The sequence below is a fragment of the Myotis myotis genome, unplaced genomic scaffold, assembly GCF_014108235.1.
Source record: "Myotis myotis isolate mMyoMyo1 unplaced genomic scaffold, mMyoMyo1.p scaffold_m19_p_4, whole genome shotgun sequence".
Taxonomy (NCBI): domain Eukaryota; kingdom Metazoa; phylum Chordata; class Mammalia; order Chiroptera; family Vespertilionidae; genus Myotis; species Myotis myotis.
In genome coordinates, this window is record NW_023416346.1 from 41,418,284 (window position 1) to 41,446,129 (window position 27,846).

Consider the following 27,846-nt stretch of genomic DNA (forward strand, 5'->3'; position numbering starts at 1 on the left):
AAACGACGGTGGCCCGCAGGGTTCTAGAGCGGCGCACTCGCGCACCCGAGTGCTCCAGTTTCCCACGGCGCACTTGGCTCGGGCTTCTCGGCGGAGCGTGCAGTAACGCGAAGCCTCTGTTTCGGAGCACGGGACTGCACAATGGCAGAGCAACTTTCCCCTGGAAAGGTGACGGATCAGGTGTGCACCTTCCTGTTCAAAAAGCCTGGGCGAAAGGGGCCTGCAGGCCGCAGGAAGCGCCCGATCTGCGACCCAGAGCCCGGAGACAGCAGCAGCAGCAGCAGCGACGAAGGCAGCACTGTGGTTCGTCGCGAAAAGAAGCGGGCGACCCACAATCCGATGATACAGAAGACCCGTGGCAGTGGTAAACAGAAGGTGGTTTACTGTGAATTGAGTAGCGAGGAGGAGGAGGGGGATGGGAAGGGGAATGAGGCTGAGACTCTCCGTGTGGTCTACAAGTCCACCCGCTCGGCGAAACCCGTGGGGCCAGAGGATATGGGGGCGACTGCTGTCTACGAGCTAGACACAGAAAAGGAGCGTGACGCACAAGCCATCTTTGAGCGCAGCCAGAAGATCCAGGAAGAGCTGAGAGGCAAGGAAGATGACAAGATCTATCGGGGAATCAATAACTATCAGAAATACATGAAACCCAAGGATACATCTATGGGCAATGCTTCCTCCGGAATGGTGCGGAAGGGCCCCATCCGAGCTCCCGAGCATCTACGTGCCACCGTGCGCTGGGATTACCAGCCCGACATTTGTAAGGACTATAAGGAGACTGGCTTTTGTGGCTTCGGAGACAGCTGCAAATTCCTCCATGACCGATCAGATTACAAGCATGGGTGGCAGATCGAACGTGAGCTTGATGAGGGTCGCTATGGTGTCTATGAAGATGAAAATTATGAAGTGGGAAGCGATAGTGAGGAAATACCATTCAAGTGTTTCATCTGTCGCCAGTCCTTCCAAAACCCAGTCGTCACCAAGTGCAGGCATTATTTCTGCGAGAGCTGTGCACTGCAGCATTTCCGCACGACCCCGCGCTGCTACGTCTGTGACCAGCAGACCAATGGCGTCTTCAATCCAGCGAAAGAATTGATTGCTAAACTGGATAAGCATCAGGAAGCAGAAGAGGATGGTACTTATGATTTTCCAGAAAACCCCGATTCGGGTCCAATTCCCATTACTTAGTTTTCCCTTATTTTCCAATTTCAAAATAAATATTTTGGAAATCTTAATTTGTGTCCTTCCTTTCTAGGGAACTTGACAGAGGAAAAGGCAGGTGATGAAGTAGGTTCCTTGATAGATGGCTTGTGAAAGCATCAAGGTAAGTATAATCTATATTTTTACTTGGTATAAATGCTGCCTGTGTGTAACTTTTCAGAACTCTTTGGCATAAATTACAAGGATGGGAGAAATTTGAGAAAAGAGCTAGAATTTGCTTGAAATAACCAAAACTGTGGTGAAAGGAAGAACTGAATCTATTATATCACATTTCTGTATCACTTAATGTTTTGCAAAAGTACTTTCATGCATTATCTCTATTGGGAGCCTGTGCCATAATACACCCCAGCCAAGGTATGGGGAAGGTGAGTGGGAGAATTGGGTTGGGGGACTGACTGGTGGCTAACACCGCAGAATGCCTGTATGGGAAGTGGCCCTTGCTCTCTTTGAAGCACCTACACTAACCACCCCTTCCATGGATAATTGAAATGATCTATGCTGTTCTGTCCAATATGATAGCTGCTGGCTTCATGTGGCTGTTGAGCACTTGAAATGTGGCTGGTAGCCACCATATTGGACATTGCAGAGGGCAAAAACCTAGTATTTTAGAATGCGTTGTCTGCAACTGCAGTCACAGACCCTGTAATATCACCCCCTATTAAAGTTAATCTAGATACCTGTCTTCCCAACTAATTTGTGAACTCCTGTAACTAGCCCAGTGCTTGACATATAATAAGTCCTTAATAAATAAACCCAGAGAGTTTTCAAGAGGGAGACTGGGGCCAAATCCTTGAACCCAAGTTGAGAAGCTTGACTACATATTCTTTCGGTAATGGGGAGATAGCAGAGTTTTGGGAAAGGGAACAAAATCAGACTTATAAAACATTTTCTGTTGTAGACTATTAGATTGCAGGGAGAGGGATGATAAGAGGTAGGGAGGCCAGTGAGGCCAAATGATTAGTAAATTTTTATTGATCTGGCTAGAATTTGGGCTGATCCCAGGAAAGAAATGCAAGAATAAATTGTGGGTTAGGATTTTTTTAATTCACATCATTAATTCATTTAAAGATATTCTTTGAGAGCGGCTCCCGGCTTCCGCTGGGCCCTGACTGGCTGCAGTCTTAGTCTGAGTGCGGCTGAAGTGGCTGGCTCGAGGAAGATGAAGCTTTTGCTATTACTCCTGGTGGCGGCATCCCCGCTGGTCAGGAGCAGCTTTTTGGCCAACCTGGGCGGCGTGCCTAGCAAGAGATTAAAGATGCAGTACGCCACTGGCCCGCTGCTCAAGTTCCAGATTTGTGTTTCCTGAGGTTATAGGCGGGTGTTTGAGGAGTACATGCGGGTTATTAGCCAGCGGTACCCAGACATCCACATTGAAGGAGAGAATCACCTCCCTCAACCAATATATAGACACATAGCATCTTTCCTGTCAATCTTCAAACTAGTTTTAATAGGCTTAATAATTGTTGGCAAGGATCCTTTTGCTTTCTTTGGCATGCAAGCTCCTAGCATCTGGCAATGGGGCCAAGAAAATAAGGTCTATGCATGTATGATGGTTTTCTTCTTGAGCAACATGATTGAGAACCAGTGTATGTCAACAGGTGCATTTGAAATAACTTTGAATGATGTACCTGTGTGGTCTAAGCTGGAATCTGGTCATCTTCCATCCATGCAACAGCTTGTTCAAATTCTTGACAATGAAATGAAGCTCAATGTCCATATGGATTCAATCCCACATCATCGATCATAGCCCCACCTATCAGCACTGAAAACTCTTTTACATTACGGGATTTTTGCAAGAGCAGCGTGACTGACATTATGAAGGCCTGTACTGAAGACAGCAAGCTGTTAGTACAGACCAGATGTTTCTTAGCAGGCTCGTTGTACCTCTTGGAAAACCTCAATGCAAGACAGTTTTTAGTGCTGGCACATTTTGGAATTCTGCACATTCGTGGGGTGCAATGATACTGTATAGTAATTTTTCTCCTCCCAATCCACTGAATTAATAGTTTTCTAAAAATGTAAACATTACTACTTGTACCATTTTTCCTTAGTCATATTTGAAAAAATTGCAAAATGAGTTAGAATTTGATTTTGTTTTCAAGGATGTCTGTTAAATCTGTTGTGATTTTTATATGAATTTTCCTTTTTTATTGTTTAGAATTGATCTTTTTGGGAATAAGCTGAAGTTCTCCCTTTATAAGAGTTTATCAGACATTTCTAATTTGGTTATGTCCTACTTATATAGGTTTCAAAATACTGCAGATTTTGAACAGCAAGTTATACAAAATTATGGGGGGGAGATCCTATATGCAAAATCCTCTAACAGTTTGTGTGTGTGTGTATGTGTGCACACGTGTGTGAATACCAGAGAAATGACTAAAAGACCAACCGCTTTTAAAATTCTTTTATAGTTCAAGTGTCTTGCCTTGACCAATCTAATGAATTGATTAACTGGGCCTTTATACTTAACTCAATAAAAAATAAGCAGATATAAGTTAAAAAAAAAGATATTCTTTGAGCAGCTATTCTATGTCAGGCATAAGGGATATTAGCAAACAATGGATACAGCCCCTGTACTCATGGATCTAGACATCAGTGACAGGTGTGATGAGTACAAAAAAAAAGTGCACTGGATTGATCTCTCAGGATAAACCCAATCCCAGCTTTGGAGGAGTTCAGAAACACAAACTCACAATGTGAAACTTTTTTTGTTGTTGTTTATTTGCATTCCCATAAAAAATTTAGATTCATCATGTCAACTACAAAAACATGCTGGATTGGGATTGCATTGAAATAAAAAGTTGGAGTAAACAGATCTCTTATACACACATAACTGCATTCTGTTAGTAAAATTGCAATATTAACATTGGTACAATGCTGTTAAGTAATTTACAGACCTTATTCAAATTTCATCAATTGCTCTACTAATGTCCTCTTTCTGGACCATAGTGCCATTCAGGGTCATACATTGCAGTTAGTTGTGATGTCTCCTTCATCTCTTATTCTGGAAGAACTCTCAGTCTTTCTTTTGTTATTCATTTCCTTGACATATTTAAAGAGTACCGGCCAGTTATTTTGTAGCTACCTCCAAATTTTGGTTTGTCTGATGTTTCCTTATTATTAAATTTAGCTTATTCATTTTTAGAAGAAAAACCATAGGAGAGATGCTGTACTCTTCTCAGTGTATTAATGTGAAACATTCTATAACAGTATATAAAGTATAGTGGAGATACCTTAGATACTTGAGAAGCCTACTGGGAAAAGGGCTTAAGAAAGCATCACAGAGGCCCTAGCTGGTTTGGCTCAGTGGATAGAACGTCAGCCTGCGGACTGAAGGGTCCTGGTTTGATTCTGATCCAGGGCACATGCCTGGGTTGCAGGCTCGATCCCCATTAGGGGGCATGCAGGAGGCAACTGATCAATGATTCTCATCATTGATGTTTCTCTCTCTCTTTCTCTCTCTCTCTCTCTCTCTCTCTCTCTCTCTCTCTCTCTCTCTCTCTCTTCCTTCCTTCCTCTCTGAAATCAATAATATGTATTTTTTTTTTAATAAAGAAAGCATCACACAGAAATAGCATTTAAGGGATGAGAGAAAGAGACTGAGCCAAATAGGAAACAGGAAAGACCTTGTAGAGGCAGATGGAGAAACAGGAGCAAAGGAAGAGAGTGTTTTTAAAAGGCCTTGGCTAGTTTGGCTTAGTGGATACAGCATTGGCCTGTGGATTGAAGGATCCCAGGTTAGATTCTGGTCAAGGGCACATACCTCGGTTGCAGACTCCATCCCTGGCCCTGGTCAGTGGGCGTACAAGAGACAACCAATCGATGTGTCTCTCTCACATGTTGTTTCTCTCTAAAAATCAATGGAAAAATATCCTCGGGTAAGGATTAACAAAAGTATCATAGAGGGGTGGGAGAGGTAGAAGAGGGTAAAAGGGGGATAAATGGTGATGGAAGGAGACTTGACTTGGGGTGGTAACACACAATACAATATACAAATGTATTGTAGAATTGTATACCCAAAACCTATATAATTTTATTAACCAATGTCACCCCAATAAATTCTATTTAAAAAAGGTATGGCAAGAAATATGGCAATGACTAACAAAATAATCATTAAAATGGTTAATTTTAAATAAATATTCCTGAGAATTTATGCTAAAAAGTTATTCAAGAATAGAATATCCCTGACTGGTTTGGCTCAGTGGATAGAGCATTGGCCTGTGGACTGAAAGGTCCCAGGTTCGATTCCAGTCAACGGCATGTACCTGGGTTGCGGGCACATCCCCAATAGGAGATGTGCAGGAGGCAGCTGATCGATGTTTCTAACTATCTCTCTCCCTTCCTCTCTGTAAAAAATCAATAAAATATTAAAAAAAGAGTAGAATAAAGCTTTATAGGAAAAGATATACAGTGATTAAAAAATGTATAAAGTAATAGTCATCAAATGGGAACATTGCTTAATTTTGATGGTGAGAGTCTAGGGCAGTGATGGCGAACCTTTTGAGCACAGCATGTCAGCATTTTGAAAAACCCTAACTTAACTCTGGTGCCGTGTCACATATAGAAATTTTTTGATGTTTGCAACCATAGTAAAACAAAGATTTATATTTTTGATATTTATTTTATATATTTAAATGCCATTTAACAAAGAAAAATCAACCAAAAAATGAGTTCGCGTGTCACCTCTGACACGCGTGTCATAGGTTCGCCATCACTGGTCTAGGGAATTGGTTACTCTTAACTTTGGACTTTTCTATCTTGCTTGAAATTTTTTTAGATTTTTCACTATGTTTAAATAGTAAAATTATGTTTCTGGCAGGAAAAATAAAAAGATATACATTGAATTGTTATATGTTATATAGTCAGAGAGAGAGTCCAGGAGAAAACAAGAAGAAAGGGAAAGAATGCTGCTGATGACTAAGTTCTAGGAGGTCGCTAGAACTGACAAGGGATGGAATTAAAAGTACATATCAAAAGTTGGTCTTTTTTTTTCAGATTATAAGAGGACATTTATGTAGAAAGTTACAAAGATAATAGAAGTGGGCCTACTGGGCTGTGTAGACTCAGGAAACCATAGAAACAAAAGAAGGGCCCTTGAATAATTATCTCTAGGTCTCTCCATACTCTCTCAAAGGGTAAGAGATCCTTCTTTTTTATAGCTGCATAATATTCCATGGTGTAAATGTGCCACAGCTTTTTAATCCCATCATCTACTGGTGGGCATTTGGGCTGTTTCCAGATCTTAGCTATTGTAAATTGTGCTGCTATTAACATAGGGGTGCATACATTCTTTCTGATTGGTGTTTCAGGTTTCTTAGGATATATTCTTAGAAGTGGGATCACTGGGTCAAACAGCAGTTCCATTTTTAATTTTTTGAGGAAACTCCATACTGTTTTTCCATAGTGGTTGCATCCTTTGAGACAGCATGGAGGGACCTGGAGAGTATTATGCTAAGCAAAATAAGCCAGTCAGAGAAATAAATATCACATGATCTCACTCACATGTGGAATCTAATGAACCAAAGTAAACTAATGAACAAAATAGATCTAGAGACATAAGCATAGAACAGACTGATGAATCTCAGAGGGAAGGTAGGGATAGAGGGTGGGTGGGGAGAGCTTAACCAGGGAACTTATATGCATACATGCATAGCCCAGGGACACAGACAATAGTGTGGTAAAGGCCTGAGTGGGGCAAGGAGAGGGCCTGGAGGTGGTCAATGGGAGCAAAAGGGGAACATCGGTAATACTGTCAACAATAAAGATAAATTAAAAAATAAAAAGAAGGGCCCAACTGGTATGGGTCAGTGGTTGAGCATCAAACTATGAACCAGGAGGTCGTAGTTTGATTCCCAGGTCAGGGCACATGCCTGGGTTGCAGGCCCAATCCCCAGTGGGGAGTGTGAAGGAAGCAGCCAATCAGTGATTCCCTCTCATCATTGATGTTTCTATCTCTATCTCCCTCTCCTTTCCCCTAGGAAATCAATAAAAATATTTAAATAATAATAATAATAAAAACAAACGCCCTTGGTGCTTAGGAGAGGGAAAGGCAAAGGTAAACTAATTGCCTGGAGGTAAGAAGAGGGGAACCCAAAGGCCAGGTCCTGCTCCCCAGAGCAAGAGCACACAAGAAGTTAAAAGAGCTAAGAGAAGAGGAAAAGAAAACATTTGTCTACTACTCCACATGTTTTTTTAATACCTATCTGAATCTTAATAGAATATCCAAAATATATGCAAATGAACATTATTCTTAGAAACCATAGCATTCAGCAGATTTTTTTTTTAGTATAGTTTTTTTAAAAATATTTTTTTAGCCCTAGCTGGTTTGGCTCCGCAGATAGAGGATCGGTCTGTGGAATAAAGGGTCCCGGGTTTGATTCCAGCCGAGGGCACATGCTGGGGTTGCGGGCTGGTTCATAGGTTGACACTGAACCACTGAGCCACACTGGCCAGGCAGCAGATCCTTAAAGGGATAATAACACTACAAAAGTACATAAATCAGTGGCGTACTCAAGATATTTTTCTTTTTTTTTTTTTTCAAGATATTTTTCATGCTACAAAAATAGTGCCAGCAGGGATGAGATTGCAGCTGGACTCTGAAAGAGCTAACCTAGTGTGAAGTCAGAGGGGTCTCCCGTAGGAAATGACCCTGGTGGGAAAGAGAATATCCCAGGCAGAGAGTTAAGTATATTCCAATGACCTGAAGTAAGAGACTGGTTTCAGCTCAGAACTCAGAACAGTCCAGGGTGGTTGGAGGAAAAAGGCAAGGTGGCCAGGTAGTCAGGGCCAAAAAACAGACACCTTGCAAGTCATGTTAGGGACTTTGAAGGGCGAAAGAGTGCCTTCAAAGGGTTTTAAGAAAGAAAGTGAAATGATCAGATTTGAATTTTATAAAGATAATTTTATGGTGTGGGAAATGAATTGAAAGAACCAGACATGAAACAGGGAGATGGGTTAGGTTGGTGCACTAGTCCAGGTGACATGATGGTAAACAAACTGGAATCTGTGGATATTAATTTAATAGTTTTGAGCACCCACTATATGGTCAGGTATTGATTGATTTAAGCACTGGAGATAGAGCTATAACAAAAGCCCTGAAGTTCCTCCTCTCATAGAACTTACATGAGAGACAGTAACAGATTTATGCATACAGATACATAATATCAGATTGACATAAGTACTATGAAAAATAATAAAGCAATGCAATGGTGTGGAGAAGGTTATTTTATTTAGAATGGTAAGGGAGGGCCTCTTCTGATAGGTGACATTTGAGCAGAGACCTAAACAAAGCAGGTATACAGCAGAAGAGCATTTCAGAAAAGAGCCATAAAATCATGTGCAAAGGCCCTGAGGCAGGAAAGTACCAGACATATGTTCTAGGAATAGTGAGGAAGCAATATAATTGGAGTGGACTCAAGGAAGAGGAAAGAACTCCAAGATTAGATAACAAATAATGGGGGAGGGGCGGCGCAGACTGTTTACAGCCTTATCTCAATAAGATGGAGAGCCAACCGGGAGCTTTTGTGCAGAGGAATGACATGACCTGATACTGGCTTTAAAAGGGTCCTTCTGGGGGCCCGGGCCTCCCAGCCAGGGACTCTGCTCCTGAGCCAGCCTGGCCACTGCCCGCTCTCCCAGTGCAGCTGTGGTCCCAGCTATGGCTCACCGCCTGGGTGTCTGGGCGATCCATGAGCGGCAATAAGTGCAATGATGACAAAGTATGGCGAGAGGTGAGGAGCAGCGCAAGGAGCTGGAGGCTCTGGAGTCCATGTACCCCGACTCCTTTACAGTATTATCAGAAACTTCTCCTAGCTTCACCATTACTGTGACATCTGAGGCTGGAGAAAATGATGAAACTGTCCAGACTACACTCAAGTTTACATATGGTGAGAAATATCCAAATGAAGTCCTCCTTTATGAAATATTCTCCCAGGAAAATCTAGGAGATAATGTTGTCTTAAGCATCTTAAAATTATTAGTATTACAGGCAGAAGAAAACCTTGGTATGGTGATGATCTTTACTTTAGTGACAGCTGTACAAGAAAAATTAAATAGTGGATCAAGTAAAAACTAGGAGAAGAAAAGAAACAAAGAGAAAAAGCAGCAGAAGAAGCCCAAAAGCAATTATTTCATTGCACTCCTGTTGAGAATTTCTTAAGTTGGAAAGCCAAGTTTGGTGCAGAATTCGTGAAAATTAAAAGGAATGAAGGGGAAAAAAAACAAGCAGGAATAAATAAGTAGGAAACAGCTGTTTGAAACAGATCACAATCTTGACACATCTGATACCCAGTTCTTGGAGGATGCTGGAAACAATGTGGAGGTAGATGCATCGTCGTCCCAGGAAATAGATGACTTGGAGCTGGAGGATGATGAGGATGACCCAGACGACAACACTGCTGACCCAGGGAGTGACTTGATCAATTGACGGACCATCCTCATCCGCAGAGGCTTAGACTGCCACAGCATCTGTGCCTATGCTGAGAGGGTGTTGATTTTCCTTTTTTCTTTCTTTTAAGAAAAAACAATTAATGAACTTAATAAACTGGCCTTAAAATTTCATAAATAAATAAATAAATAAATAAATAAATAAATAAATAAATAAATAAAGGGAATCCTTCTGGCTCTAGCCGGTTTGGCTCCAACTGAAGAGTCATGGGTTCAATTCCAGTAAAGAACACAAAGAGCATGTACCTCTGTTGCAGGCTCCATCCCAGCCCTGGTCATTTGTGGCGCGAGTATGGGAGGCACTCACATTGATGTTTTTTTCTCTCTCTCGCTCCCCCTTCTACTCTCTCTAAAAATCAACAGGGAAAAAATATCCTCGGGTGAGGATTGACTCCCAAAAAGGGATCCTTTTGGAACTTTGAGGGGACAGAGGAAATGTTTTATATCTTAATTGGAGTATCTGTTACACATGGGTCTACATTTATCTCATTAAGAAATATCTTCATGTCAAAGGAGAAAAAAACAACAACTGGTTTCTAGGGAGAAAATAAACCAAACCTGGAGGGTCAAAGGATGAAGGGGACAGATTAGTTAGAAGGCTACTTACAGCCTTTGTCCAGGTGAGAGATGATAGTGGATCAAACCAGGTGGTGAGAAGGGGTGAAAGTAAACTGACAAGGTTTTCTGGTTATTTAGATATGGGGTATAAGATAAAGAGAAAAGTCAAGGTGACTTCAAAATTTTTTTTTTAATTAAATCTTTATTGTTCAGATTATTACATTTGTTCCTCTTTTTTCCCCCCACAACTCCCCTCCACCCAGTTCCCACCCCACCCTCCACCCTTACTCCCCACCCACTGTCCTCATTCATAGGTGCGCGATTTTTGTCCAGTCTCTTCCTGCATCTCCCACACCCCTCCCCCCCCCAAGAATAGTCAGTCCATTCCCTTTCTATGCCCCTGATTCTATTATAATCACCAGTTCATTCTGTTAGTCAGATTATTTATTCACTTGATTTTTAGATTCACTTGTTGATAGATGTGTATTTGTTGTTCATAATTTGTATCTTTACCTTTTTCTTCTTCTTCCTCTTCTTAAAGGATACCTTTCAGCATTTCATATAATACTGGTTTGGTGGTGATGAATTCCTTTAGCTTTTCCTTATCTGTGAAGCTCTTTATCTGGCCTTCAGTTCTGAATGACAGCTTTGCTGGGTAAAGTAATCTTGTTTGTAGGTTCTTGGCATTCATCACTTTGAATATTTCTTGCCACTCCCTTCTGGCCTGCAAAGTTTCTGTTGAGAAATCAGCTGACAGTCGTATGGGTACTCCCTTGTAGGTAACGGACTTTCTTTCTCTTGCTGCTTTTAAGAGTCTCTCTTTGTCTTTTGCTCTTGGCATTTTAATTATGATGTGTCTTGGTGTGGTCCTCTTTGGATTCCTTTTGTTTGGGGTTCTCTGCGCTTTCTGGACTTGTAAGTCTATTTCTTTCACCAGGTAGGGGAAGTTTTCTGTCATTATTTCTTCAAATAGGTTTTCAATATCTTGCTCTCTCTCATCTTCTGGCACCCCTATAATTCGGATGTTGGTACACTTGAAGCTGTCCCAGAGGCTCCTTACACTATCCTCACATTTTTGGATTCTTTTTTCATTCCGCCCCTCCGGTTGGATGTTTTTTGCTACTTCGTATTTCAAATCTTTGACTTGATTCTTGCGCTCCTCTGGTCTGCTGTTGGGTGTCTGTATAATATTCTTTATTTCAGTCAGTGCATGCTTAATTTCTAGTTGGTCCTTTATCACAACATTGAGGGTCTCACTAGATTTCTTGAGGATCTCATAACATTTATTGGCTGTCTCACCAGTCTTTTCGAGGGCCTTACTAAATTTATCGGCGGCTTCTAGACAGTTCTTGAAACACCTTAAAAGTGTGGTTTTGAACTCTATATCCAGCAGTTTTCTTTCCTCCATTTCTGTCATTTGTGTCCTGTTTCTTTGTCTCCGCATTTTTTATGCTTTCTTGCTGCACCCCCTTGTGGTCTTTGCGTACTGACTTCAAAATTTTTGACCTGAGTAACCAGATGGAAGATGGTGCCACTTACTGAGATGGGAAGATACACATCTAGGAAAGTGCATAAAGCATAATTTTTCTTTTTTTTTTTTTTAATATATTTTTATTGATTTTTTACAGAGAGGAAGGGAGAGAGACAGAGTCAGAAACATCGATGAGAGAGAAACATCGACCAGCCGCCTCCCGCACATCCCCCACCGGGGATGTGCCCGCAACCCAGGCACATGCCCCCGACCGGAATCGAACCCGGGACCCTCCAGTCCGCAGGCCGACGCTCCATCCACTGAGCCAAACTGGTTTCGGCCATAATTTTTCAATATTAGTAATTATATAGGCACACCTGAATAACCACCACCCAGATCAAGAAATACAGAACTGTCCCAGATAAGAAAAAAAAACTAAAGGAATTCATCATCACAAGAAATGTTAAAGGGACTTCTTTAAGAAGAAAAAGGGGATAAAAATTTGAATAATAAAATGGCAATAACTACATACCTATCTATCAATAGTTACTTTAAATGTAAATGGATTAAATGCTCTAATCCAAAGACAGGGTGGCTGAATGGAGAAGAAAATAAGACCCATCCATATGCTGCCTACAGGAGAACCACTTCAGATCAAAAGATACACAGATTGATGCCGGGAGCCGGTCCATGCTTGCTGTTTCAAGGGACCTGGCATATATGGCATACTGTTCTTAATATGTTTGCTCACCTTCTTGGCACTATGTGTTTTAACCAAGGTCTCTGAGATAGGTTGTTTCCCCAGGTAGGGATTTTCCCCTGAAGTTAGGGAGGGAATAAAACCTCTTAACTAAGTGCCAGGTGGGTAATTAATCACTTTAACTACAAACAATCATGCTTAAGCTACATAATCTTTACTCCCTGGAATGGAGATAAGAAACGCCCTAACCTTTGAAATAGAGATTGATAGGATTGGAATCAACTGGTATAAATACAGATGTAAGAAGACAGAACAAAGAGAGACAGAACCTAGGCACAGAACCTACACAGAAAGTTCTCTAGAGACAGAAGAACTTCGCTGGAGAGAACATGGCAAAAGATCCTGGACAGAAACTGGCCTCAGAACCTAGAGACAGAACCTAGCGAGAGAACATGGCAAAAGATCCTGGACTGAACCTGACTACAGAAATTGGCAAGAGAACCTGACTAGAACCTGGTGACTGAACCTGGCTGGAGAACCTGGACAGAACCTGGCTGGAGAACCTAGCGAGGGAACTTGGCTACAGAACTTGGCTGGAGAACCTGGCTGGAGAACCTAGCAAGAGAACATGGACACAGAACCTGGCTGGAGATCCTAACCAGAACTTTGCTGGAGATCCAGAGCAGAACCTCTCTGGAGATCCAGACCAGAACTTGGCTGGAGATCCTGGCTAGGCTGCTGATCAACTGAACGCTGTCTCCATGTCATTCCTTCTTCGCCGACTCCGTCTACACCTTTGGGGACCCCTGGACCCGCTGGGGCTGGACCCCGGCAGATTGAAAATAAAGGAATAGAAAAAGATATTTCAGGCAAGTGGAAATGAAAAAAAAAAGTTTGGAAAGTGCCCTGGATCCTTTTAGGACATTTGGTCTTTTGGGCACAACACAAATTGAGTGAGGGAAGAAGGAGAAAAATCCGCTGGATCCCTGCAGGATTAATTTATTCAAAAAGGAAATAATAGAAAAATACTCAACATGCAAAAGTCTTGTGAAGAAAATGAAGGAAAGCCATAGAACATGCCAAAGGCTGAGGAAGACCACCCTTCAGAAGATGTTCCACAGGAGGCAGAAGGAAACCTTAGAAGCGGGTTGACTCAACCTGTGCAGGCATTCAAAGAAGACACTCCCATTAGGCATTTGAACCCTGAAGAAATGCTAAGAGGAATATATGAATTGGAAAGGCTTAGAGAAGAAATAAGAGTAAGAAACAAGTTTGTGATGATGCATTAAAAGCAAAGACATTCTCGCGGACAACCTTATCCTGTGTGCTTTAGGCCTTGAATTCTTTTTTTTTTTACCTGATAGTAAAATCTGGCCCCTGCTTTCTGTTAGCATATTCTGATGTATCTTTTATCTTCATTTTACTTTTCATCTGGTAGAATTTTGTTTTAGATAGTTTACTTGTTAACCAGCATCTTACTGGATTTTGTATTTTGACCCATTCTCCAGGTCTATTTTTCAACTAGGAAGTTTTACACAAAGGCATGAAAATATGTTCATTCCATATTGTAAAGTAACATAAGTTACAAAGCATATTTAGTATCAGCTCACATATGTACGATAAAAATCCCAAGTGGTGTGTTTGCATGCATGTGTGTATACATATATATATACATATATACATCAGAAACTTAACTGTGCTCATTTCTGTGTGGTGTGAGTTTTCTTTTTGCTAATATGTATGTTTTAATGTATTCTTATTGATTTTTTAGAGAGAGGAAGGGAGAGCGATAGAGAGTTAGAAAAATGGATGAGAGAGAAACATGGATCAGCTGCCTGTTGCACGCCCCCCACTGGGGATCAAGCCCACAACCAAGGCACATGCCCTCGACCAGAATTGAACCCGGGACCTTTCAGCCCATGGCCCAATACTCTATCCACTGAGCCAAACTGGTCAGGGCACTTATATGTATTTTTAATGAACTTGTGTCACAGACAGAATTAAAGTTCTTTAATAAGTAAGAATCAAATAGCCGTAACTGGTTTGGCTCAGTGGATAGAGCATCGCCTGCGGACTGAAAGGTCCCAGGTTCGATTCCGGTCAAGGGCATGTACCTTGGTTTCGGGCATATCCCCAGTAGGGGGTGTGCAGGAGGCAGCTGATCGATGTTTCTCTCTCATCGGTGTTTCTAACTATCTCTCTCCCTTCCTCTCTGTAAAAAAAATCAATAAAATACATATTTTTAAAAAAAGAATCAAATAATTTGCAACCAGCTTATAAGGGCAATGGAGGCCCCTGAACTCTTGGTGAAATAACTATTAAAATATAACCCTGGCTGGTTTTGCTCAGTGGATAGAGCATCAGCCTGCGGACTGAAGGGTTCCAGGTTCGGTTCAGGTCAAGGGCACATGTCTGGGTTGTGGGCTCGATCCCCAGTCGCGGGTATGCAGGAGGTAGCCAATCAATGATTCTCTCTCATCACTGATGTTTCTCCCTCCCTCTCCCTTCCACTCTTAAATCAATAAAAAAATTTTTTTTTAAATGTAAGCCTCAAATCACCTCTGGATCTCTTAGCCAGAGAAATAAAACTGGCAATGATTACAGAAAAAAAAGTTGGGGAAACAATACATATATCAGACAAAATAGACTATAAAACAAAGTCTATAACAAGAGACAAAAATATGAAAGCAACCTAAGTGTCCATTGATAGATGGTCAAATATGCAATGGAATATTACTGAGCCATAAAAAAGAATGAAATCTTACAATTTGCAGTAAGATAAATAGACCTAAAATGTATTATGCTAAGTGAAATAATTCAGAGAAAGACAAATACCATAGAATTTCACTTATATGTGGATCTGAAAAACAATGAACAATCAAAACAAACAAACTCATAGATACAGAGAATATATTTTTTATATATATTTTTATTGATTTCAGAGAGAGGAAGGGAGAAAGAGAGAGAGAGAGAGAAACATCAATGATGAGCAGAGAATATTTTGATGTTTGCCAGATGAGAGGGGCTTTAAGGGACTGGGTGAAAAAGATGAAGGAATTAAGAAGTACAAATTCACTTATAAAATAGTCACGGGGATGTAAAGTACAGCATAGGGAATATAGTCAATAATAGCGTAATAACTATGGTGTGGGAGTGGGTACTAGATTTATCGGGTGATCACTTTGTAAGTTTAATAAATGTCTAACCACTATGCTAGGTACGGGAAACTAATATAATATTGACTATCAACTATTAAAGACAAAAAAAAAACCCCCACATAGTATTGAGGTAAGTAGCAAAAGCTACATATCAAACCTAGATCCTATTTTGCTTTTTAGAGTAGTATTAAAAAAAATCACAGCCCTAACTAGTTTGGCTCAGTGGATAGAGTATCAGCCTGGGGACTGAAGGGTCCTGGGTTCGATTCTGGTCAAGGGCACATGCCTAGGTTGTGGGCTCAGTCCCCAGTGGGGAGCATGTAGGAGGCAGCCAATCCGTGATTCCTTCTCATCACTGATGCTTCTATGTCTCTCTTCCTCTTCCTTCCTCTCTGAAATCAATAAAAATATATTTTAGCCTTGACCGGTTTGGCTCAGTGGATAGAGTGTCGGCCTGTGGACTGAAGGGTCCCAGGTTTGATTCCGGTCAACGGCATGTGCCTTGGTTGCGGGCACATCCCCAGTGGGGAGTGTGCAGGAGGCAGCTGATCGATGTTTCTCTCTCATCCATGTTTCTGACTCTCTATCCCTCTCCCTTCCCCTCTGTAAAAAAACAATAAAATACATTTTTTAAAAAAAAATATATATATATATATATATTTTTAAAAATTAAAAAAAAACATTTGATCATGGGTTGATTTCTGGACTCTCAATCCTATTCCATTTATCTATGTGTATCCTTATACCAGTACCACGAGATCTTGATTACTGTTGTTTTATAGTAAGTTTTAAAGTCAGGAAGTGTGAGTCCTCCTACTGTTTTAGATATCCTGGATCTCTTCCAATTCTTTATGCATTTTTTTAAAAAATAGATTTTTGTTGATTTCAGAGAGGAAGGGAGAGGGAGAGAAAGATAAAAGCATCAACGATGAGAGAGAATCATTGATTGGCTGCCTCCTGCATGCCCCCCCCTTACTGGTGATTGAGCCCGCAATCTGGGCATGTGCCCTCACTAGGAATTGAACCATGATCTCCTGGTTCTTAGTTTGGTGCTCAACCACTGAGCCAAACTGACTGGGCATTCCTTATGAATTTTTGAATCAGCTTATCAATTTCTACAAATAAATCACCTGGGATCCTTTTTTTCCAGCTGAGATTCTGGTAGAGATTGCATTGTATCTGTAGATCAATTTAGGTAGCAGTGCCATCTTAACAATACTAATTAATGTTTATGTTAATCTTCCAATTGATAAGCACATACTTTTCTATGTATTTTAAATTTTCATTTCTTTCAACAATACTTTTTAATTTTCAGATTATAAATATTGAACTCTTATTAGTGTCATTCCTAATATTTTAATTTTGATGCTATTGTAAATAAAATTGTGTGTCTATATAAATTTCATTTTCATATTGTTCATTGCAAGTATATAGAAATAGAATTGATTTTTTAATCTTGTTCTGTAATCACGTTGAACTCCTCCAGATTTTCTATCTACTTTGTCATGTCATCTGGAAAGAGAAATAGTTTTACGTTTTTTTTTCTAGTCTGGATGCCTTTTATTTCATTGTCTTGACCAACGGCTACAGCAGGACTCTCTAGTACTATGTTGAATAGAAGTAATCCTTGCTTTGTTCCTGATGTTAGGAGGAAAGCATCAATCTCTCACTGCCTAGGTGTGTTGTTAGCTGTGAGTTTAGCTCAGTGTTAGATGCTTTTTTTTATGTTGAAGAAGTTCCCTTCTATACTGACTTTACGTGTTTTTATCATGAAAGAGTATTGGATTTTCATAAAATACTGTGAATATTTTCGGGGGGTTTTTTTTTTGCTGTTGTTGCTGCTTATTATTAAATTTTCATTTTTAACTGTACATTTCACTTCCTTTTTGCTAGATTTTCATTTACATTGTTTATAGATTAAACAGTACATTAGACATGTACTATATATAAGAAAGGTTAAAACAGGGAATCATTTGGGAGTCTGGAATGGATTAATTCAATTTACATGTTTTCTAATGGGAAAAAAAGAAAAAAATGGTTCGGTTTTCAAACTGCCTTCCAGAATGAATTAGAAAGGAGGTTCCACTGTAGAAGCTACCCTTTGTAAAAGGACGTTTACCTTATAAGGAAAATCTTATAGATGTAAGGGTCTTTCCCTTACTGTGCCAGGAAGAAGATATCCAAATCTGTAGAAGAAACTGTTAACAATAGATTTATTGGCCTGGGCTGAAATCTGCATAACAATCTTACACTTGTTTAGTTTGCTTTTCCTGGTAACCTCCCATAACTGGCTCTCCATTCCCAAGGTCTTTTTCAGCTGAAGGTGGTATTTAAGGTGGTGGCTTCCACCATTTGGGCAATTTACTCAGTTTTCCTGTATACAGGAGGTATGAATGTTATTAAACTTTAATTTGTTTTTCTCCTGTTAATCTGCCTCATTTTAATTTTATTATTAGATTAGCCACAAGAACTAGCCTAAAGTAATCCTTATGCCAAAGAGACATATTTTGGGGTGACAAATTTTGCTCTCCCACACTCCCACATGTGAAACTTCAAATAAGAGTTTCACATTTCAGAAGCTAAGTTCCATGCTGCATTAAACCAGTCTCAGTCTTGAGACTAGGTCAGTTCAGTTCAAAGTTGTGCCTCATTTCAGGAGGCTGTCTTGCAGTTAGGCCCCCAAAGGTAGGCCTGTATTATGCAAGCAATCAGGTAATTAATAAGAGGCGTATCCATGGAAACAAACAGAAAACAGTGGTTAATGATTGCAGCAAATTATAAAAGTTTCTGAGCCAAGGGTGCAGCCAGTCAAGATTTCTAGATGTCAAGATTGAAACATCTTTTGATGGAGTGAAGGCAGGCAGTGGCAGTCTGATAGATTTTTCAGTTTGAATATCTCTGGCGATCCTTCTGCAATAGGCACAAAGATTGTCCATGTATTAATTATTGTGGAGATTCCTCTGGGAGTTTACAAGTCATCTAATGTCAGTTTGTTTGCAGGGCTTCAGGGAAAAGGGCAGTTTCACTTCTCAATGATTCCAAGTCAGAAGAGAGGGAGAAAATTAGAAACGTGAGTTTGGAGAGCTACGCCAAATATTTGGGGAAACTAGAAGAATTCAGGACCCAGTCCAGTTTATAGGGGGAAAATAAAACCTCAAAGACAATTAACTAGAATCTGATATCCTCAAGTGTATATTATAGTTTTACTGAAACATAATTTTTCTCTCTAAAATCACCTGAAACTTGTAATACTTTGTTAACCAGGTCACCCAAATAAGTAAAGTTAAAAATCACCCCCCATTTTTACCAAAGACAGTCAAATTAAGACTAATTTGTTTGCAAAATAAGTCTAGATTCAATAAAGTTATCCTGTTATTTACATAGGAGCAGCAAGAATAGCAATTAACTATAGATACTCTTTTCAATTTCTTTACTGGAATTTTTCATAAAGAATCTTCAGATTGAACTTTAAAAGACTTCTCAAGGCCAGAAAAACCAAGGCAAGGACTTACCATCAGACTGCTTGCAATATGTATAGATTTTTGGGTGAATTCCTCTCTTCTTGAGATCACCATAACACCTTAAGTCTCTGTACCAGCCAGGAAATGCCCTTCCTTACTCACCTGGTAAGATCACTAGGAACCTTGTAAGCAGGTTGTCAAGCCAGTATTTCAAAGGGTTTTATTGGCTTCCATAAGTCAATTTTAATTCCTTAAACCTGTCTGGTCATATCTGAGTCTGTGCATGTTTCTCTAATTTGACTTCCTAGTCAAAGCCTTGGTAATGTAATCAGTTTCCAATTGTGTCCTATGCAAGAAGAACAGATTCTTATTGAACTTATACAAATAACAATATGACCATGAAAATAAGAATACTCACTGAGAGTTTCTGAATTCTGGAGGGATCAATCAGGGAGAAAGGAGAATTGTTTCAGTTCTGCTTACAAAGGGTATAATTTATCAAATTGTTCTAAGTCATACTTAGCTTAAGAGGAAAGATTTCCTTATATCTGGGGAAGAAACAAAAATTAAAGAACCAGATATATATGAAACAAAAAGTCATAAAAACAGTAATCATCACCCTAACTGGTTTGGCTCAGTGGATAGAGTGTCAGCCTGTGGACTGAAGGGTCCCAGGTTCGATTCCGGTCAAGGGCATGTACCTTGGTTGCGGGCACATCCCCAGTAGGGGGTGTGTAGGAGGCAGCTGATCAATGTTTCTCTCTCATCGATGTCTCTAACTCTCTACCCCTCTCCCTTTCTCTCTTCAAAAAATCAATAAAATATATTTAAAAAAACAAAACAGTAATCATCCCCATCATTCAGTCCTATGTAATTAAGTCTTGTTTTGCTTAAATCTGGTTTTTCCACTAGTTCTCTCAAGCTTGCCTGATGATTGAGGGTGATAGAGACAGTGATACTTCTAAGAAGTTTTCAAGGCCTTCATCAAGGTTCATATGATTTTTACCCAGTGAAGTGGGTGCCTCAAAATCACTAGAGACCATGGAAGGTATTCACCAAATGCAAAACACATTTTCTAACAATTTCTTTGCCACTGTAAAGGATCGTTCTTGCAGCAGAGAAAGGCTTCAAACCATCTGGAAAATATATATACAACAATAAGAACATATCAATAACCCTTAATTAGTGGCAGTTGAATGAAATCTAGTTTCAATGTACTATAATGGATAAAGAATATATATAAAAGGAATTTACCAAGGAAACTGACAGAACCAAGAAGCTGTTTTGGGTTTCCCAGAATCCCAACTATTTGTTTAATTTACAGCCATTATTTACCCATATAATATATCCTAGGAGTTTATCATCACTTATTTCACAATGCTTCCCATGTAATTTAACATACCAAATAAGCCTAATCAGTTTAATACCTATTTTATAGAAAGAACAAAAATATTTTGAGATGTTCCAGGGGCCCTCTGGAACACCTCAAAGTTAATTCCAGGTCAAGAAAAAGGTTCTGTTTATATTTAAAATTGGAATTTGGGGAAGTTTGTCAAATTATCAAGCTGTTCTAAAATATTTAATAGGATTATAGGTCATTATGAAACAACTAGAGGCCCGATGCACGAATTCATGCATGGGTGGGGTCCCTTGGGGTGGCCTGCGCTACAGAGATCGGGCCCCAGCTCACACCCCCAGCTTTGCGCCCCCAGCCTCGCAGCCCTGCCTGGCACCCCACCTTGGTCTGGCGCTGCCCCCTTACCTGCTTCACCATCCTGCCTGCGGCGTGATTGGGACCAGGCCCCCCCGCCCACCCAGCTCCCTCAGTGCCTGGGAGCCGGGCGACAGCTCCTCCCCCTACCACCACTGCTGGTCGCCATCTGCAGGGCAACCACCAGAGGCGACAATTTGCATATTAGGCTTTTATTATATAGGATACTTATTCAATTAACCAAAATGACAATAAAAGATTTCAAAAACATACAAAAGGTTACATAACTGTTAGCAAAACTTTGTTCTTTTTTTTAAATACATTTTATTGATTTTTTACAGAGAGGACGGGAGAGGGATAGAGAATTAGAAACATCGATGAGAGAGAAACATCGATCAGCTGCCTCCTGCACACCTCATACCAGGGATGTGCCTGCAACTAAGGTACATGCCCTTGACCAGAATCTAACCTGGGACCTTTTAGTCTGCAGGCCGATGCTCTATCCACTGAGCCAAACCGGTCAGGACTGTTCTTTTATATCTGTATACAGACAGTCCTCAGGTTACATCGCCATCTCCCATTTATTTATTAAAAAAAAAAAAAATAGGCCCTAGCCGGTTTGGCTCAGTGGATAGAGCGTCAGCCTGCGGACTGAAGGTTCCCAGGTTCGAAACCAGTCAAGGACACATGTCCGGGTTGAGGGCTCAATCCCCAGTGGGGGGAGTGCAGGAGGCAGCCAACCAATGATTCTCTCTCATCATTGATGTTTCTATCTCTCTCCCTCTCTGAGATCAATACAAATATATATTTTTTAAAAACAGTTCCATCATTTCAACATATGTACATATGTGCTTTATGTTTTTTATTATTTATTTACCACAAGTAAAGGTCAGGAATATTTCTTTTAAATTTTATCTTTCTTTTAAATTTTTTTACAGTTTCACTTCATTACTGCTGTGTACGTGCTCCAGGTGCTTATGTAGGTGGGTTCTGACTTACAGCGAAAATCGCATTACGTCGCGCTGTAGGAATGGATCTCTGACGTAACCCAAGGACCTACTGTATATAAAAGCCTAAGCAACCGTTTGACCAGTAGCTATGATGCGCACTGACCACCAGGGGGCAGACACTCAACGTACAAGCATGGAAACATGGAACAGACTGATGAATCTCAAAGATCTTATATGCATATTAGAGGCCTGGTGCACAGATTGATGCACCTGTGGGGTCCCTCGGCCTGGCCTGTGGGGATTGGTTCAAAACAGCAGTCCAACATCCCCCAAGGGGTTCCAGATTGCAAGAGGGTGCAGGCCAGGCCGAGGGACCCCACTGGTGCACGAATCCATGCACCAGGCCTCTAATATATATAATAGTCATGTCCTGGGACCTGGAGGCCTGCATGTAAAGTAATATATATATATATATTGATTTCAGAGAGGAAGAAGAGGGAGAGAGAGATAGAAACATCAATGATGAGAGAATCATTGATCAGTTGCCTCCTACACGCCTTCCACCAGGGATGGAGCCTGCATCCCGGATATGTGCCCTGACTGAGAATCGAACCATGACCTCCTGGTTCATAGGTCAATGCTCAACCACTGAGCCATTCCAGCCAGGCAAAACTTTGTTCTTATTATTGAGATGATTCAGTTTTCTTGAGTAATTAAGGCATCATAGGATACAGAATATGATGTTGATATAAAATAGAATCTTTTCTTGGCAAAAAACTTTTCTCAGTACTGTATCTTAGGAAGAGCAGACCAATAATCCATAAAAACTTTATCCTTTAAACAGAGAGAAAAACCAAATTAATTTTGCATCAGTTTACTTTTTAAAAAAAATATATTTAATTGATTTTTTACAGAGAGGAAGGGAGAGGGATAGAGAGTCAGAAACATCGATAAGAGAGAAACATCGATCAGCTGCCTCCTGCACACTCCCCACTGGGGATGCGCCCGCAACCAAGGTACATGCCCTTGACCGGAATCGAACCTGGGACCCCTGAGTTCGAAGGCCGACGCTCCATCCACTGAGCCAAACCGGTTAGGGCCAGTTTACTTTTAGTACCTAAATTTGCTTACTTAAATTCATTCCAATCTTACTTGACCACACAGAAAATTTCCTTTCTTGAGAATCCTTTTCACGAACCTTATATAACTTTCCTCATTCAGACATAATTAACTTATTTTAGGGCAAACTTATTTTCTTATAATTTCCCTCAAAAAATGTATTCCTATACCTAATACCTTCCATTACTGAAAACATATATCCTACTTCCTTGCATTCTAAGTTGATTCACTTATTTTTCCTAGTAGTTTCAATTATATATATTTGGCTTTTTAACTGCTAAAAACCTCAATTTCTAAAGAAAACTACGTGACTGTGAACTGTTGAAACATAGCAAATCATAACATAACTAGAGGGTCAGTGCACGACATTCATGCACTGGGAGGGGGGGATCCCCTCAGCCCGGCCTGCATCCTTTAGCAGTCCAGGAGCCCTTGGGGGATGTCCAACTGGTGGCCGCAGTGCTGCCATGGAGGCGGGAGAGGCTGCTGCCACTGCACTCACCAGCCATCAGCCTGGCTTGTGGCTGAGCGAAGCTCCCCCTGTGGGAGCGCACTGACCACCAGGGGGCAGCTCCTGTGTTGAGTGTCTGCCCCGTGGTGGTCAGTGCGCATCATAGCAACCGGTCATTCCATTGTTCAGTTGATTTGCATATTACCCTTTTATTATATAGGGTTATATAGGATAGGTGTACTAAAATTTAGCACTTAGTTGAAATTATTAAATTAGTTCTTTTAAGAGTCTTAGTTGCACTGGAATTTAGTCATATCCTGGGGCCTGGAGGCCTGCATGTAAAGTAAGTTTAAGAAAGAATATGAAAGTATACTTTGCTTGAGGAAGCAACCATGTAGGTTGCTTGGTGTAAAAAGAAAGACAAAGATTCTTTTTAGTTGAAATTCTGTAAGTGTGGCCTGTAAAGCTATTCTAGAACTAAATAAAGAGATTTTTTCTTCAAACATCTGAAGGACTGTAATTAAAAATTAATTATATTAGGCCTTACATAAAAGGTAAATAAATATTGGTAAAAAAAAGAAAGTATACTTTGCTTAAGATACTAGAAGAAAGTAACTGTTAAGCATAGGATGTATAGCTCTAATGTTGTTTTTTTCTGCTCTTAAGATAACATCACTGACTCACACTCCCAAGATGTCTTGCAGAAATCATTAAGCAGAAAGGACCACCTGGCGTTAAGAAGACCCTGGACAGGATGCCACCACGAACTAAAATGAGATTAAGAAAATTGCTGAAGCTTGCACAAGAACTGACCAATGAACAACGCAGCCCACAACCCTGAACTTCTTACTCGTGCTTAATCATGATATTTTGCCTTTAAAACCCCCAATTGTAAGCCATCAGTGATCTGGGTTTTTAAGTGATAGCTTCCAGTTCTTCTTGTGTGGTGCCCTGCAATAAAGCTACCCTAATTCCTCCACTACAATTCTTGGTATTCAGTGTCTGACTCTGCTGTGTGCTGGGTGAATGAACTATCTTATCTATAGCTTCCATTAAGATTTAATCAACAAGTTTTGGTTTTACAGTGCTGGGTAGGGGAAATGTTCCACAGCCAGACATAATATCCATTCCTATTTAAACATTCAGATAAAGTTGGCATAACTTCTTTACATAATACCTGCTTAAAACAACCCAACTTTCATAATCTTATTAACCATACATTTTTATGATCTCTCAATCTAATTATAGTCTGAGTCAGGGATTCACCAATGGTTTTGGTATCCAGACCCTTCCATCAATCTTTATTTTTAATATTTTTCAATGATCATTACCAGCTCCCATAGGCTACTGATATGAACTTTCTTTGAGACTTTTCTTTTTTTTAATATTTTTATTGATTTCAGAGAGGAAGGGAGAGGGAGAGAGAAATAGAAACATCCATGACAGAGAATCATTGATCTGCCTACTGCACGCCCCCTACTGGGGATCAAGCCCACAACCCGGGCATGTGCCCTTGACTGGAATCAAACCTGGACCCCTTCAGTCCGCAGGCCAATGCTCTATCCACTGAACCAGCATGTCCCAGCCAGTGAGTTCTCCTGGCTTACTTGCCTAAACTGTTGGGAAAGAAAAATTTTACTCTGCCTTTCAAGGTTTTTCTGGCTGGTCTAAATAGATTGGCATGAGACATTAGCAAGAGAAAAAAGTTTAGTACATGCATACATGGGAGAGACCCCAAGAAAACTGAGTAATTCTCACCAAAATGACAAAGCCATCACCATAAATACCACCTTCACCCAAAGACAAAAGAAGACTTTAGGGGTGGAGATAGTTATCGAAGGTTTCCAGAAAAAGCACAATAAACAAGAGTAAGATTGTTATGAAGATTTAAGTCCATGCCTTTTCCACTGAGAGTGAAGGAAGGCCTGGTCCAGTGAGGGAAACACCCTTACAGATGGAGATTTCTGTTAAAAATATAAAAGTCTTCTCTGGTCAGGCGGCTCAGTTAGTTGGAGCGTTACCCAGTACACCAAAACATTGTGGGTTCAATCCCCAGTCAAGGCGCCTACTGGAGGCAACTGATCAATGTTTCTCTTTCCCTCGCTGTCACTTTTCTCTCTTCCCTCTCTTTTCTCTCTCCCTTTCTCTAAAATAAATGAAATACTTTTTTTAAAAAAAATTAATGTTTAGCATCTCTAGGATGTAGGATTGTGGATGGGTTTTCTCTGCACTCGCCTGTACAGTAGCTTCTAACTATCCTCTAGTCAATATGTATTAGATCCGTAAGCTCTGATTCTTGGTCACATTCACCCTAACAGAAACCTGAGCAGCCACAGGCCTACATGTGATAGATTTCAAAAATTCATTCTTGTTATTTCTAAAAACACAGGATACATCTAGTCAGATCATGGTTGCTGATTTTGAAGTTTGGGAGCTAAGGTCATTGTGGCCAAGAGGGTAGCACCTGTTTCTAGAAAGTGTGGATGAAGGGGCGAGGGGTTGAGGTCAGTCTAGAGGACAGGGAGCTTCCCTAGTGAGGGGGACCCTGAGGACATCTACAGGCAAAGAGATGGTCCCTCTTTCCCTCCTTTCTACTTCCTTCCCTCATCTGTCGGTTCATTTACTCAGTCAGTCAGCAATCCTTTACCAAATACTAAGGCTGTGCAGGCACCGGACTAGACCCTAGGGAAACAGGATGAGAAGACGTGGTGTCTGTCCTCAGGAAGATCACACAGTTCACTGGAGAAGACAGACGGGAAAACCACATGAGAGCCCAGCGTTAATGGAGGCAGGTACAGGACTGCAGGGTCACGGAGGGACCGTTGGCTAACTCTACCTGGCAGCAGGGGCTTCACAAAGGTGGCGACAGTTGGGTCAGGTCTTGAAGGATGAGTAAGAGTTTTCCAGGCAGGCTAGGGGGAGGAATGGCCTTCCAAGCAGAGGGAATAGCATGGGCAAAGGCACGGAGATGTGAGGCAGCACTGTAAGATTCTTAGCTGGGAGAGCAACATGATTAAACTGATTCACTCTTTGACTCAACACATGTGTGCAATGCACTCGGCTAGGCGGTGAGGATGACGGCAGTAAAAAAACAAATCCCTTAACTCATGGAGCATACATTCTAGTTGGAGAGATCCACGCACAAAGGGATAAAAATAAAGCAGGGGATGATAACAGAGAGGGAGCACAGGGTGATGTTAGACAAGGGTGGCCAGGCAAGGCATTCTTGACCCACCAACTTTGAGCAGGACTGAATGAAGGGAGGGAGCAGGCCTTGGTAATGAATGGGGAAAGGTAACAACACCAGGCAGAGGGAACTGCAGGTGCAAAGGCCCTGGGGTGGAGAATGTGTTTGGTGTGACCAAGGAACAAGCAGGTGGGACTGGGGAGTAGTGGAGCAGCGTGAGGGGGGATGGTAGGGGATGAAGTTGGTAGGAGATGGGGTTGGTGAGATAGAGAAGGACCCAATCATGTAGGGCCATGTGGGCCACAGCAAGGGGGCGGGGAGAACTCATTGTAAAGACTGCATGTTATGGTATGAGAGGAAAGTGAGGTGATAGGATAATGCAAAGATTTTCACCCAAACTGGAAGGATGGAGGCGCAAAGGACACTGGAAGGAAGCTCAGGAGGACTTCAGTTTGAAGATGCTATGTTTGAGAGGCCCATTAGCTCTCTAAGAGGAGCTGTCAAAGAGGCATCTGGATGTGTCAGTATGGAACCTGAGCAGAGGTCAGGGCAGCAGGTGTCCATGCTGAGCGGCATTTAAAGACCTGACATGAGATTTCAAGCTCTGCGGGCCGAAGTCCAAGGCCAAGACTCAAAACAAGCCACAGGCTGACACTCAGGCTCAGGCTCCCAAAGGTGCCCCCAGGAAATCTCCACAGTAGAGGCCTCTGTCTACCAATGTGAGGCTGGAAGGACTGGTGTGACCCTTGGGCTGCTGTCTGCATGGAGTTAGTGTCCTCCTGTGCTATTTGCACAAATAAACTTGAGGCAGGATCTGTCAGTCAAAAGAAGAAAAATTTAAAGATGTGAATGCTAACAAGAGAATGCAGCTTCCGGATAACATGTAATTTCCTCTGCCAGAGAATAAAGTTGCTTTTCCTTAAATGCTAACAATCATTCAAGCACTAGTTTCCTAAAATGAAATACTTTGGTCCAATAACCTAACCTTATCAATAAACTCCAATCCCAAAAGTCTTGCTTTTTTAAATTTTTAATTGATTTTAGAGAGAGAAGAAGGGAGAGGGCGAGATAGAAATATCAATGATGAGGATACAGGAAAGTTGGACCTTAATGAGTGGTGTTCCTCTGGGCAGGATGGTTCCCAGATTCTTGTCCAGTGGAATCGAAGAATGAAACCATGGATGAAAAGATGGTATAGCAAAAGGTGAGAAACAAGCACAGACTTCCATGTGGGGAGGGGGAAAGAGTCCCACTGAGTCCCTTTATTCTAGGGTTTATAAAGGCTGCAGTTCTTTGTGCCCTGACATCCCCTCTGATTGGTCACTATCCCCTCTGATTTGGTCACTATAGCAACTTCAGAGCTCAAACCTCAGGTGAGGCTCTCCTCTCCTCTCTTATTGTTCTATTCCCTTTG

At 41.0% G+C, this 27,846-nt stretch overlaps 3 protein-coding genes and 1 pseudogene across 9 annotated transcripts; all 4 read left to right on the forward strand.

Moving 5' to 3' along the window:
• Window positions 1–3: 3 nt before the first annotated feature.
• RNF113A (ring finger protein 113A) lies at window positions 4–24,230 on the forward strand. 7 transcript variants are annotated; one of them, XR_004966901.1, is made up of 4 exons: window positions 4–1,135; window positions 1,256–1,324; window positions 18,554–18,623; window positions 23,912–24,230. XR_004966901.1 is itself a non-coding variant. In XM_036304668.1 (3 exons), the coding sequence occupies exons 1-2, from the start codon at window positions 142–144 to the stop codon at window positions 1,312–1,314; spliced, it is 1,053 nt and encodes a 350-aa protein (XP_036160561.1). In that variant the 5' UTR covers window positions 4–141; the 3' UTR covers window positions 1,315–1,324; window positions 23,912–24,230. The 7 variants fall into 7 exon arrangements, 3 of the variants coding, with proteins under 3 accessions (XP_036160561.1, XP_036160562.1, XP_036160564.1); XR_004966900.1 differs by lacking the exon at window positions 18,554–18,623 and adding an exon at window positions 21,664–21,708; XR_004966902.1 differs by lacking the exon at window positions 18,554–18,623 and adding an exon at window positions 21,664–21,708 and having other exon boundaries at window positions 23,939–24,230.
• LOC118653840 (thioredoxin reductase-like selenoprotein T) lies at window positions 2,342–3,355 on the forward strand. The gene has a single exon (XM_036304672.1). It carries the CDS (start codon window positions 2,381–2,383, stop codon window positions 2,966–2,968), a length of 588 nt encoding a protein of 195 aa, XP_036160565.1. The 5' UTR covers window positions 2,342–2,380; the 3' UTR covers window positions 2,969–3,355.
• Window positions 7,167–9,834, forward strand: LOC118653839 (annotated as a pseudogene).
• LOC118653842 (transcription elongation factor A protein-like 8) lies at window positions 13,195–14,258 on the forward strand. The gene has a single exon (XM_036304674.1). The coding sequence runs from the start codon at window positions 13,472–13,474 to the stop codon at window positions 13,682–13,684; it is 213 nt and encodes a 70-aa protein (XP_036160567.1). The 5' UTR covers window positions 13,195–13,471; the 3' UTR covers window positions 13,685–14,258.
• Window positions 24,231–27,846: the final 3,616 nt, after the last annotated feature.

What these genes read in the sequence shown, in the direction of transcription:
- RNF113A (XM_036304668.1), top strand. Translation starts at nt 142, where the DNA reads ATGGCAGAGCAACTTTCCCCTGGAAAGGTGACGGATCAGGTGTGCACC. An exon ending in TCAGGAAGCAGAAGAGGATG is followed by an intron (nt 1,136 to 1,255) that starts GTACTTATGATT and finishes CTTCCTTTCTAG; the next exon opens with GGAACTTGACAGAGGAAAAG.
- LOC118653842 (XM_036304674.1), top strand. Translation starts at nt 13,472, where the DNA reads ATGCCAAAGGCTGAGGAAGACCACCCTTCAGAAGATGTTCCACAGGAG.